Genomic DNA, 12,976 nt, shown 5'->3' on the forward strand with positions numbered 1-12,976 from the left:
TGTTCGGTGTCTTCCCCGAAGATATCTGGACTGTGTTCAATGTTTTATCTCTGAATGTCCCTTCGTCAAGCCTGACGATCCTGTAAAGTCTTTTCCGATCAGACCGATCGACATGCGTTGCAACCAACTTATGCAGGTCGGTACTTGGAGTGGCACTAAGGGCAGAATTGAAACAGAGTCCGTTCCATCTGCAGAAAACTGGATAATACGGAACAGAGTATAAGTCAACCGAAGTGGCTAGCTGTCTTCTCGATCGAAGATGGAGAGTTTTCCGATCTATTTAATACACGGAGAATAATGAAACGCATACGAGAACAATACCAATGAGGGTACAGTAGATTGCGCTTAAAGGGAAAGCCGAAGGGCAGTTTTGAACCGGAGTGCCGCAATTCACGCCCGATGGCGGAAACAAAACAACCTCACAATGGAGTCGATGCCCATGCACAAGATAACCGAAAGGAGGAGTCACCTTACCTCACTCATGACTGGAAAATTCTTCTTTGAAGAAAAACAACTTGCAAATATCCGGCCCAACACTAGATGGTAAGAGTATGCAAAGCATGGGTATCTACAGCACACATGCCTTGAACATACAGCTTTACACGTGTATAGAAATGTTATTCAACTACACTTCATGGCAATTTCTAAAAGAGGATGAAAGCACACATCACATGTTCTCCAAGTCAATGCCAGTAGCTCTTCCAGCCCTAGTCTTATATATATCTTTTTATTTTTGAGTTTTGCAATTTTAAAGAAAATATAGGACTTGAGCATTTAACACGTAACATCCCAGGAGAAATTACTATCTGCTGTCCATGTTCCAATACAGTAAATATTGGTGATGGATTGTGAATATTCAGCAGGCTTTTTTTTACAAGCGGCATTGATAAAGGGTTATTTATATCTGCCAACGTGATCTTAATTTTACACAAATACAAACATTATCCGTGTGTGCTGATCCATCCCCAGGCCTCATTCCCAATCACAAGGCAGGATAGCTACTATTGACCACTTAAATCCCATTGGCTCCTCATTTACTACACTTCCAGTGTCCACTGACCTTTGGAGGCTTGAAGGGGTAGTCTGGCGAGAAGGCGATGTCGAGGAAGAAGACCCCGCCCTCGTAGACAGAGCCCGGGGGCCCCAGGATCGTGGAGCGCCATTCGTAGATGTTATCACCCTTAGGGCCGGCACTGTAGAAACAGAAGATGGACAACGTTAGAGCAAAGAAACTTACAAGCTAGTTTGCTTGTGTCACACAATTACTACTCTGTGTTTAGAAAAGCAAGCTTCTGATTGGTCGCCCTTGGGCTCCAGCGAAACTACTCCATCTACAATTGCATTTACTTAGAAAGAACATTATGTATCAATAGTTTTAGGTGATACTTCATCAATGACAACTAACATATTTTTGTATAGCACATGTTTCCGTAAACTTGTAGGAGTTACAACCAGTATTAATGTTACTAAAAGTTTGACACTCGGTCCACCAACCATGGGTCGGATGTCCTACCCCCCCCCCCCCCCCCCCTCCGCCTTATAGGCAGCGGGTTTAGATGTTTATGTTTTCTAAACCAAGACTGTCTTACTTACATTAATACACTAATAAATGATTAATTTGTGAACAGAAATTAAAATGTAATCATAATAGAACAATATTAAGTGCAATAATAAGATCAACAGTGATGATAGTAGTAAGAATAACATTTTTTGGTATGTTATGTTCGTCGCGCTCGCTTGCACAGACTGACCTGAAGCGGCTGTGCACCGCTGTCTGTGATTGCAGCCACAACTCAAATTTCTTATTTACTATCAGGATCTACATTGGAATGAATGATACTTTATAAAGCATACTAGCACCAGGACGGACTATGAAGGATTGTCAACATTAAATTTAAATGAACATTTGATGGGCCCCTCCCCAGGCTCACATAACACTGCTTTGTTGATGATAGCGAAAATACGACTTTTTACAATTGTATTTTCCTCGTTACAGTTAAAACAGAGAGAGAGGGAGAGAAAGAGAGAGCGGGAGAGAAACCGCTCACCTCATCTGGTTCGTACCAGCACTATCATATGTTTATTTTTGCAACTTTATTTCTTTGAAAAGATAAAAAACAAGGTCAACTGGCCCATGTGGGATAAAATGTAAAAAATCCTACAATCTGGCTCAAAGTCATGATGCTGTGATCAGCGACCCCTGCTGCAGGCCTAGGAAACCGCGGCTGTTCGCGCCTCCTTGATAAAGAGGGCAGGCCGCAGGGCACTGCGCCAACGACACCAAGGTGTGAAAAATAAAAAGCGCCGCCCCGGAATCCACAACGCGGGCTTAGGTCGTTTCCCTACACTTACAAAATATGTTTACCTTTGGCCTGTGCTTTAACCCTTTCCTTGCTGCTGTCGGCCATTGGCCGACGGCAGCACTACCTTCCCCAGTGCTGCCGTCGGCCATTGGCCGACGGCGCCCCACCCGCGCACGGAAACGCCTGCACCGCGGCGGGGTTAACGGGTTAAATGCGAAAAAATAAGTGCAGGTACTCATTAAAAAGATCTAGAGGCGTGGCAAGTGGGCGGTGGTAGGGGCGGGGCTAAGGGCAAGACATAATATTACTTGATTACTTCTATACCAGTTGCAGCACATATCAAAACACAACAAAAATGCATTTATGTAAACAAAATAGGTTAAATCATTACACACAATGAAAACAAAACAGGATATGTTAATATTTCCTTGTTTTGTAATATTGCAACTTCTTAGTGTCATGCCGTTATTTGTTGTTGTTTGACACAATGCTATATATTTTCAAGCGTGCACACACAAAGAAACAAACAAGCATACGTACACAAAAGCCTTCCACTGTGCAAAGGAGCTGATGCTAAATAGTCAGCATTACAGAAGCATCTTGGCTGTCAGAGGCAGCTTCTTCTCGGACAGCCTAGTGTTCACCAGCCTTATCAGGCAATGAGCCTACCAATAGTGAAGTGCCAGTACTAACAGTGATAAAAATCAGAAGTGCCGGAACTCCGTACCTGTGAGTATCGTCACATTTAAAATACTGTCTGTGCCCTTTTCACTATGGTCAGGCTCTTGCTGTGTCTTGCTGGTTCAGTGTCTTTACATACACATCTCCTCTCCGTCATCGATTCACCTCTCATTTCTACCCAGCCTCTAACCGCCTCTCTGTGGTTCTGCCCCTTTTACTCCCACCTCTCGCCAGGGCCGGACTGGGAACCAGAACCGGCCCTGGAAAAGTGCTCGGCCGGCCCCCACCCTCCCCCTCCCCCTTCCCCCCTCTGGGAGGAGGGGGAGGTGCGACCGCGCTCTGTGCCAGGAACGGTTTTCGACCGTTTTTGTTACAGGGCCGTTTTTGCAGCATAACGGCCCTGTAACACAAACGGCCCCCAGGGGGGCCAAACCCGGCCCCCAACCATGCGGCCCACCGGGGGATTGCCCGGTGCCCGCAAAGGCCAGTCCAGGCCTGCCTCTCGCTTACTCTCTCCACAAGTCTCTTACATTTTGTCACGGTTTTTCCCCTACTTGCCTCCTCTTCTCCACTCCATGATGTACCCATACTCTAAATATGCCACCTGGCCAGTATTTTGTTGTGCTATATTTCATTATCTGTATTGATAGAGCACGCTTACTGTTGAGGCCAGTATTTTTAAATAAAGCCTTGCAAAAAAAAACAACATTACTAAATCAGGATTGATTTTTTTTTCGGTAAATAAAAGCATAAATCATGTAATCATTACAAAAGTATTTGCAAGCTGTTAAAGTGTGTGCCTGTGTGCGCGCGCATGTGCCGTCGTGGGCCTGTAAATTCTGCATGGGAATGTTTTACACTAAATTTCAGGCTAAAGGTTATTTCATTTTTCTTGATCAGACTGCTTCCCGGCATTAAAAGAGGCAATTCAATTGAACTCGCATGTGGTTCATCTATAGTTAAACCGGTTACTTGAAGAAATACAGCCGGTTTTTTTACTTTACACAAATTTATGTTTAAAATAAAATTTCTAGGCACCCATTTCAGAATTGAACAAATGTCTGGAATTTTTATCGGGAAAAAGTGTAAATCCTAACTTTAGCTGTACCACACTTTATTACATTCCTCCCTCCCTTCTTTCTACGTTTATCTCGTTTTTCCCCACAACCAGATCCATTGCCTGTTGTCATTCCTGGGATGCTGCAGCGTTCCCTGCTATTCATTGCTTTTTGGGCAGGGCTGCCTTCACACACATGGACCCCTTGCTGTTATCATGTAAATGCAGTCATTAGTGCTGGAGGGGCACACAAAGGGGAGCAGCTCCTGTGCTGAACAAAAACATGAAAAGAAAACCAGCTTTGGTGAGGGTGTAGGGTTGTGTTGCACACCAGTGCTTTAGTAAGGCCAGAGCAACGCCCTAAATGGGACTGGAATACTGACCGGCAGCCCCAGCCCATTTCACACACCTGACAGGGCAGGGGTTGGGGGGGAGGGGCTAAAGTGCTTTCAGCTGAATGGTCGTTGAAGGCCGAATCAACAGTGCCATGCTCCGCCACTTCTGAAATGAAGGGCTGCAGCGGTTTGCAAGAATATGGTGCAGCCCTGCGTTTCCCCCTGCACTGGCGCTAATTTAACTGCCCAGCGCCAACGCAGGCCCCCTTACCCCATAGTGCAAAAGTGTCTGTGTTGCAGGGGAATTATTGTTTATCTGCAGGATGGCGTCCCTTCCTGCACATAAACAAATAGTGATGGCGCTTTGTAACTTCTGTGTGTGCTGCTCAGTGCAACAAACATAGAAGCTGCAAGACATACATTTTTTTCAATGATTGTTTATGTGCAGGAAGGGACACATTCCTGCACATAAACAATAAACACATAATCAATGGCGTGTTGCTGATACTATGTGTGCTGCACAATACAGCACTCATGGAAACAGCAAAAACGAGGAGAAATAAAGCATTACTCTTAACTTTGTCGGTTTAAGACCAGGTTTTCCTCATCAATAGGTGTTGCGGTGGAATGCCCACAGCAACACCCACTGCCCTCCCTTTTCACGCTAAGTGTAGCGTGAAAGGGGGCCTTAATTACAAGGCAGGGTTAAGCCACATTGAGTGGCTTAACACTGCGAAACCCCTATCGCCACCACAACGTCTTTGAAAGTGACGTTGTGGTGGCGATAGGGGCTTGTATATATGCCCATCAGTGCTTTGAAAGTGCCTGACGCGTGTTTTAGTCTGGCAAGTTTTTTTTTTTTTTTTTTTTTTTTTAGTATTTAGAGGTTGATTATCTAAACATTCAGAAGAGCTACATCTTTCTTTGAGCTATTTCACAGAACTCTACAGAAGGGGTCCCTGAAGCCCCCCTGCCCCCCACTTTAAGGCTCAATGAATGTAATGCAAAAAAAGAGGGAAGTAAATAAATCTAAAGGCCTGAGCTCTGGGGAGAGCCTGTCTGCAGCCCAGCTCTGCACTTCACCTAAGACCTGCGGGGCTGGAGCCACCGAGGGCCTTTGGTTTTGATGGCACCTTTAACAGCCTTCTAGGAGGTATGGGCCTCTCCTGAAAACAGCTTCTTTATTAAGTCAGGGTTCATTGGGCAATATCATCAAAAATAAAAGAGAGTGGCCTGCCTTTTCTTAAGTTTACATTTGCCTAGAAAGACTGCTTGTGTCAGCTTGATTTAACATGCAATACAAGTACAGATTTAACACAGTCTCAAAGATCTGAACACTAAACACTGGGATTTAGTGTAAAACTGGACAGAGGAGGCTAGAAGTATCCTGTGGCAAAAGAGGATGACGTGTAACCACAAAACCTTAAATCGATCTTGGCGTCCCTACTTGACTTAATTGTGTGATTCTAAGCAATTTCTTTATAATGTCATTTTCCTTGATCACTACATTTAAGAAAACCGTAAAATAATTACATTTAGGGTAAGACTCTACAAAAACTAAGTGCCACATAATATCCAGGGCCACTGGAATTATGCGAATCTGCGGCCAAAGCTTTTTTCGCGTAAGATTTGCCACACAATTCATCATCTGCCGCTTAATCTGTAGATTTCAACAACAAAATTGCCTCTAAATCAAAGGGATCAAAAGTAACTAAAAATGTCGACGTTTTCACATATGGTGGAAGGCCCTTCCCAAAGGTTAACTAGTCATCTTTCAGTTGTTTATTTCTGTATTTGGTTCTTAAACTGGTACTAATTAGGTGAAATCTTTCCCCAGGCAGTATTGCCATCAGTAAAAATGATAAAATAATGAAGCAGTACTACCCAAAAAGTGCCGCATTATGCCACATCATTTGCATAATTTAGGACACTCTGCTACATCTTTCAGTGCTCTCCTAGAGCATAGTTCCAGTAGCCCTGATAATAAGTGACTTGCCTCTATGGTCATTAGGGCCAAGGATACAGTTCGTGAAAGATTTTTAATTTCACCTGCAGAAACATCTCATCTAATAAATGCCCCTTGGTGTAGAGACATAATGAAATGTACTATAAAGAAGATCTTAAAACGTTAATGAAACATGCAATTTTACAACCTGCTGAGGAGATGGTACCTAGCTCCCAGCCCATCAACGGGAGCCCGGAGTTCTGTTGGAAGGGTTGTGGAGAGAGGGGCACCCTCATACCAGTGGTGGTCCTGACCCACATACAGACATACTAGGGGGAGATTTTAATGCATATTCGCCATATTAGGGGTGCCCAGCTGCCTCTTGATCCTTTTGTGATGTTCTTCGGTGACCCAGGCGACGCCGCTATATTTCCACTGATGACACTGATGGGCAAACTGATCTCACAGCACCTACAGGCAGCGAGAATGTACCTACCACACGCGTGAAAACAATTAGCACCGCCATACACCTCTGGGGGAGTGACGTTTGTGGATCTATGACAGTGGTCTTCAAACTTTTTCATGCCGCCCCCCCCCCCCCACCCCCCCAAGTGGAGAAATAAACAAATCATAGGGACCCCCCCTCAACAATTTTCACAAGTATTCTTTTAACCCTTTGCCTGCGTCGGGTGGCCCCCGGCCGTCCGACGACACAGGGGGTGTGTCCGATCCCCGCCCACTCATTATTTCACCAGCACCGTGGCGGAATTCACGCCGTGGTCAACAGGCTAAACTGGCAATGTTTAAATATGTCTAGACTTATGTAAACATTGCAGTTCAGTTCAGATTTTGAAGAATATTTGGAGTCTCTTTCCTTTTGACTCCTCCTCCTAGTTCTCTCCCTTTTGACTCCTCCTCACAGTCCTCTCCCTTTTGACTCCTCCTCCCAGTCCTCTCCCTTTTGACTCCTACTCCCAGTCCTCTCCCTTTTGACTCCTCCTCCCAGTCCTCTCCCTTTTGACTCCTCCTCCCAGTCCTCTCCCTTTTGACTCCTCCTCCTAGTCCTCTCCCTTTTGACTCCTCCTCCCAGTCCTCTCCCTTTTGACTCCTCCTCCCAGTCCTCTTCCTTTTGACTTCTCCTCCCAGTCCTCTCCCTTTTGACTCCTCCTCCCAGTCCTCTTCCTTTTGACTCCTCCTCCCAGTCCTCTCCCTTTTGACTCCTCCTCCCAGTCCTCTCCCTTTTGACTCCTCCTCCCAGTCCTCTCCCTTTTGACTCCTCCTCCTAGTCCTCTCCCTTTTGACTCCTCCTCCTAGTCCTCTCCCTTTTGACTCCTCCTCCCAGTCAGGATATAAACGACAAGCAATAGTTATGGCCCGTTACAGAGTGGCTTACCGCTGCTGATTTTTTCCTGCTGAAAACAAAGCTCTTAGCAGCATAATGCTTCTTTTGGCCAGAGCCTGGCACTCCCCATGGATCACTTGAGGCCCCTCCTTCCCCCAGGGGGGCCCACCCCCAGTTTGAAGACCCCTGATCCATGCTATGGAGAAACCTTCGTCCATTATACACGACACACAGGCAACATTTAACAGAGTATGGAAAGCATTTAAAGTGTATATGTCAAGAGACGGAGTGGTAGACCCTCTGGCCTCTCGCTCACCCAAACTGATGCACACTGCTGGTCTCCACACCAGCACACCGGGGCCCCCACACAACGATGACCCATAAACAGCCACATGAACAGAGTTATGATCATGGAGGGAGGGGGTGTGTGCAAAGCACGGAGGCTTGATGCCTAGGAGATGATGACTGCAATGAACACTTATGTAATAATGGCAATGCCGACTTTATTGCAGTGGGACGTATTGTACCTGTGCAGAAAACAAAATCCATAAATAAAGTGTTTACATTCCTGCCCTGTTCAGTCACTGGTTGAGGAGGCTTTTGTGAAGATTGATGGCGAGCCAATGTGATTGTAAAGGTGAGGCAGTCATGTGGCATATCCAAATGTAATGAAGGTGAACAAGTGCTGCCGTAAGGTGAGCAAGTGCAGTCATAAAGGTGAGCAAGTGCAGCCATAAAGGTGAGTTTAGTGCTCTCATGAAGGTGAGCGAGTCCTGTCATAAAGGTGAGCGAGTCCTGTCATAAAGGTGAGCGAGTGCTGTCATAAAGGTGAGCAAGTGCTGTCACAAAAGTGAGCTAGTGCTGTCATAAAGGTGAACGAGTACAGTCACAAAGGTGAGAGAGTACTGTCAAAGAAGAGCAAGAAAGCGAGGGCTGTCATAAAGGTGAGAAAATGCTGCCATGAAGGTGAGCGAGTGCAGTCATAAAGGTGAGCGAGTGCTGCCCTAAAGGTGAGCGAGTGCAGTCACAAAGGTGAGAGGGTGCTCTCATAAAGGAGAGAGAGTGCTGCCATAAAGGAGAGAGAGTGCTGCCATAAAGAAGAGTGAGTGCTGCCACAAAGGAGAGCGAGTGCTGTCACAAAGGAGAGCGAGTGCTGTCACAAAGGAGAGCGAGTGCTGTCACAAAGGAGAGCGAGTGCGGTCACAAAGGAGAGCGAGTGCTGTCACAAAGGAGAGCGAGTGCTGTCACAAAGGAGAGCGAGTGCTGTCTCAAAGGAGAGAGAGTGCTGCCACAAAGGTGAGCAAGTGCTGCCATAAAGGTGACCGGGTGCAGTCACAAAGGTGTGTGAGTGCTCTCATAAAGGTGAGCAAGTGCTCTCATAAAGGTAAGCGAGTGCTGTCACAAAGGAGAGTGAGCGCTGTGATAAAGGAGAGCAAGTGCTGTCACAAAGGAGAGTGAGTCCTTTCACAAAGGAGAGGGAGTGCTGTCATGGAGGTGGGGAAGTGCTGTCACAGAGATGGGCCCGAGCAGTCGTAGAGAGCAAGGAAGCACAGTGCTGTTGCACACAAGTTGGAGTAGTGTCACACAGAAGAGGAAGTTCCACCCCGGAGGAGAGCGAGTGCTGTCCTGGAAGAGAAAGGTTCTGTTGGTGGAGGACAGCGAGTGATGTCCTGTCGGAGGCTGAGTTATGCTCCGAAAGAGAGCAAGTGCCATCCGAAAAGAGGGCGAGTGCTGTCGCAGAGGACAGCAAGTGATGTTGCGGAAGAGAGAAAGTGCTGTCCTGAAGGGAGCGAGTGCTCTAGCTTAGGACAGTGAATTCTGTCGGGGGGAAGAGCAAGAGCTGCCCTGGAGGGGAGCAAGTGATGTACCAGAGGAGGACCAGCGTTGTTGGCAGGAGAGTGAATGAGGTCAGAGGGTAGTGAGTGCTGTCACGCTGAAAAGTGAGTGCTGCTCTGGAAGAGAACGAGTGCTGTCCAAGAGAAGAGTGAGTGCTGTTGTTGAGAAGATGTAAATGTAAATGTTGTAGTCCTTATATAGCGCACAATCACCCCAAGGGGTATCACGGCGCTGTACACATACCGCTCTGGAACCCCTCCTGGCCTTTCCATGTGAAGTGCCCACTCCAGGGCCCCACAAGGTGAGGCCAGGCATCCTGGCGCTGTTGGGGCCATTGTGGAGATTAAGCAAGCTATTGCCCAGAGTTGCAGCGTGGGACCCATGATTAGAATAGGCACCGAGGCGAGAATTGTCAGGTCTGAGGAAATTGAGCCCAAGACCCGCCTGAGGCGGGAATTGAACCCTGGTCCGGGCCAGACCTCTGCATCAGGGTCTGCCGCTCTAACCACTGAGCCACACTTATCCACAAGAGTGGGTACTTTCCCAGAGGAGACGGAGTGCTGTCCTGGAATAGAGTGTGTGCTTTTACAGAGCAGAGTGAATGCTTCAGAGGAGGGTGCTGCTGTATAAGAGAGATAGTGATGCACAGAAGCTACCTTGGTGGAGAGCGAGTCCTGTACCGAAGGAAAGCGAGTGCTGCCCTGGAGGAGAGGGGGTGCTGTTGCGTAGGTGAGCAAGAGCTGCTGTGCATGTGAGAAGGAGCAGTGGTGAGTACTTGCACTGGGACAGTGGGACATGGGGGTGTTGTGAAGGACAGTCAGTGCGCTTTAGAGGCGAGCAAGTACGATAGTGGTGATCATGAATGCTCTCTTGAAGGAGAGTAGTGGCTTGAAGATGGGTGAGTGATGCTGTGGAGCAGAGTGTCTGCTGGGGGCGAGGTGAGTGTGCGCTGCAAGGAAGGTATATTCATTAGGAGTGGGCGGAACTCACAGAGTTTCACTCTGCGAAATTCTGAGTAGTTACACTAGAATTCCACAAGATTCAGCAGAGTTCCGTAAGCGGGCGGAATTAGGCACGTCACGCTAGTTTTTAGCACTTGGCGCTCATTTTGCACTGTCACATCAGTAAGAATGGCAACACGCAGCATGCCAGAGGGCGCTGCTTCTCGAGTTGATTTTCCTATCGATCAAGTAGATTTTCGACTTGAACGGCAGCTTTTTGATCTCGAATGGTCATGACTGTTCGAGACCGCCCGGGTAGGGTAAAAATCACCGGGTGCCCTCCTAGTGACTGAAAATCACACTAGGAGACGGCAACTCTTGCTTGCGCTTTCTAACTTACCGTTGTTGAGCCATGTGTGAGAAAACACTCCGCCACAAGGCGGTTAGCGGAATTTGTCCGGAATTCCCCCGCCTTTTGTCAAAACTCCGCTGGTGGAGCTGAATTTATCGCCCACCTCCAATATCCATGCTGTTGCAGAGGTAAGAGTTCTAAAAGGGATGCTCTCGTAAAGGTGATGGTGTCTAATCACTCAGAGAGGTGTGTGTTTTACCTGGAAGCACAGCAGGACATTCCGCGGATTTTGTGCAATCTACAACTAACTACAACTGATCTCTAGCCAAAGACTGGCTATGGAACACCATGGCACACCCATTCGCCAGCCTCTGAGCACCCAGCACCCTGCCACTTCACAAGTGGGATTTCTAAAACACGTGGTAACAGGATAGCGAGCAGGACCGGGCTGGAACCCAAAGCAGCCCTGGCAATTTTGTCAGACCAGCTGGGGGAAATGGGGGGGTGGCTCTGGAGGTGACATGCACGTTTGAAGCACTGCTGCTTTTGTTACTGGGGGCGGATAGTGCAGCACTGCTGGAAAACCGGCTCCCAGTAATAAAACCGTCCCCCACTGGTGCAAAGCCGCCCCCACTGGTGCAAAGCCAGCCCCCACTGGTGCAAAGCCGGCCCCCACTGGTGCAAAGCTGGCCCCCACTGGTGCAAAGCCGGCCCACACTGGTGCAAAGCCGGCCCACACTGGTGTAAACCGGCCCCCACTGGAGCAAAGCCGGCCCCCAACCTTCCAGCCACCCGGGGAAATGCCCGATGCCCATTACGGACAGTCCGACCCAGATAGAGAGCGCCTTGGGTCGCCATGGACAGGGTCAGGTGCGCTCTGGGGAACCCTGGACATGCACTCCAAAGCCACGGGGGTGAATTCGCCTGGGTGTTACACGGGGCGAGGAAGCGGACACGGAGGGCAGGGCCGCCATCACGAGCAGGGAAGATAATTGACACATTAAATAGAAATGAATAATGTTACCACATCCCTTGTATTAACTCTGCTCTTAGGCACCTCTTTGCAAATATACTCAGAACGCACTGATAACAACTGCATCCCACCCTGCTCCAATTAAAATACCCCGCCGAGATAATACCATTTTCTCAGAGATTATCCACCGGAGGCTGGAAATTTCCAAATAAAAGGATTTTCTCAGGCAATTAGGCGCCGCGTGGTGGTTCATTCTAAGCAGAGCAAATATTATGAAATACTACCTCTTTGAACGTAAGATGGTTGTGGAGGGACCAGAGATGTAAGAAAGCCCCGGGACAAAGGTGAATTCATAGAAACAAACTACTGCCACCTATGCCAAGAACCCACACTACTGTGGTTACATACACATATGTAACTTGAGCTTTTAAAATAGATATATACGCATTTGGGCGAGTGGCTCAATTTATAATTGCACACGTTCACACAAAGTCATACATACATACATACATAAATATATATATATACTTATATATATGCCACGAACGATTCTTTGAGGTGAAAGAACCAGAGAGACACAGCAGGGGAGTGTGGGAAGGGTCTTTATTTCCACGGAGCTTCTGGCATGACGCGTTTCGGTGCAATACCTTCCTCAGATGCCAGCCCCAGCTACAGTTTAAAAACGCCAGAAGAGTCTGTGTTAAATGTCCTTCTGTCCCGCCTGGATTGGCTGTTCAGGTGGGCGGGGTTGGATTCACGAACAGCACCGCAGCAGCGTTGGCTAACTACAGGTACCAGCATGCCTTGTCCACGACATGCAGGTAAGTGATTCCACCCAGTCCCAGTGTCCCTAGCAGGGTCCTGAGTTCGTGTGGACGAGGAATATTCTTGTGGCAAAGCTGTGCAGGTGAAAGGCTAAACCCCTCCCGAGTCCCCTAGACGCTTCATCTGCGTGTGTCCGTTCTCAGCCGGGCCATGGATCCGTCGATGAAGTCATCGCAGCTCCTCCGTGAAGTCACAGTTTAAAGCACAGAGGCTGAGAGTGGATGCAGCGGGTCAGTGCATTCCATTACCATGGAAGAGAAGAGTGCCGTAGCTTTTGTCCGTTTGGCACTGACCTCTGAATGAAGCGGGTCTCTCACAGCACGCCTCAGGACTGGCGTGCAAAGTAAATGCCACGAACGATTCTTTGAGGTGAAAGAACCAGAGAG

General features: G+C 47.8%; 1 protein-coding gene across 1 annotated transcript in view; it reads right to left on the reverse strand.

The window, feature by feature from the left end:
- The window catches only part of LOC147689343 (ubiquitin-conjugating enzyme E2 E2-like), a 650,182-nt gene that overhangs the window by 144,526 nt on the left and 492,680 nt on the right, over positions 1-12,976 (reverse strand). Inside the window, exon 4 of the mRNA XM_086942154.1 lies at positions 1,061-1,193. Within this exon, the coding sequence (XP_086798280.1) occupies positions 1,061-1,193 (133 nt within the window). The remainder of the gene's footprint in view (positions 1-1,060; positions 1,194-12,976) is intronic.

Source organism: Lissotriton vulgaris, chromosome 10, assembly GCF_964263255.1.
Source record: "Lissotriton vulgaris chromosome 10, aLisVul1.2, whole genome shotgun sequence".
Taxonomy (NCBI): Eukaryota; Metazoa; Chordata; class Amphibia; order Caudata; family Salamandridae; genus Lissotriton; species Lissotriton vulgaris.